A 352-nucleotide genomic window follows, 5' to 3' on the forward strand; every position below is an offset into this window, starting at 1 on the left:
GCGGCGGCAGCGGGAGCAGCGGCGGCACAACGCGGAGCGCACACCGCGCCTTAGCAGCAGTTGCCTGGGAGGCACTCCCGCCATCACAGCCCTTGAGCCGGTGCCTCCACTCTCTCCCCCTCGGCTCTTCCTCCCTTCGCTCGCATCATGGTAGGTCTGGAGCGGCGAGCACTGGCGTAGCAGCTGCCCAAAGATTCCTTCCCAGATTTTTAGTTCAGTTGGGTTGTTTTTCTTCTTTCTGGTTGGCGGGGCGGGGGGGCTCTGCCGGCGCTGCGCAGCAGCCGCGGTTGCATCTCTGCCGGGACCTCTTGGAGCTGGACGTGGCCACAGCTGCACCGGGCCTTCCGCATGC

General features: G+C 65.9%; 1 protein-coding gene across 1 annotated transcript in view; it reads left to right on the plus strand.

Annotated features, from left to right (window-relative positions):
- Positions 1–6: 6 nt before the first annotated feature.
- Positions 7–352, plus strand: part of Calm1 (calmodulin 1) — a 9,464-nt gene continuing 9,118 nt past the window's right edge. The window contains exon 1 of the mRNA XM_010616296.1: positions 7–150. Coding sequence (XP_010614598.1) covers positions 148–150 — 3 coding nt within the window. The 5' untranslated portion in view covers positions 7–147. The remainder of the gene's footprint in view (positions 151–352) is intronic.

The sequence above is a fragment of the Fukomys damarensis genome, unplaced genomic scaffold, assembly GCF_012274545.1.
Source record: "Fukomys damarensis isolate Sample0158 unplaced genomic scaffold, DMR_v1.0_HiC HiC_scaffold_21, whole genome shotgun sequence".
NCBI lineage: Eukaryota > Metazoa > Chordata > Mammalia > Rodentia > Bathyergidae > Fukomys > Fukomys damarensis.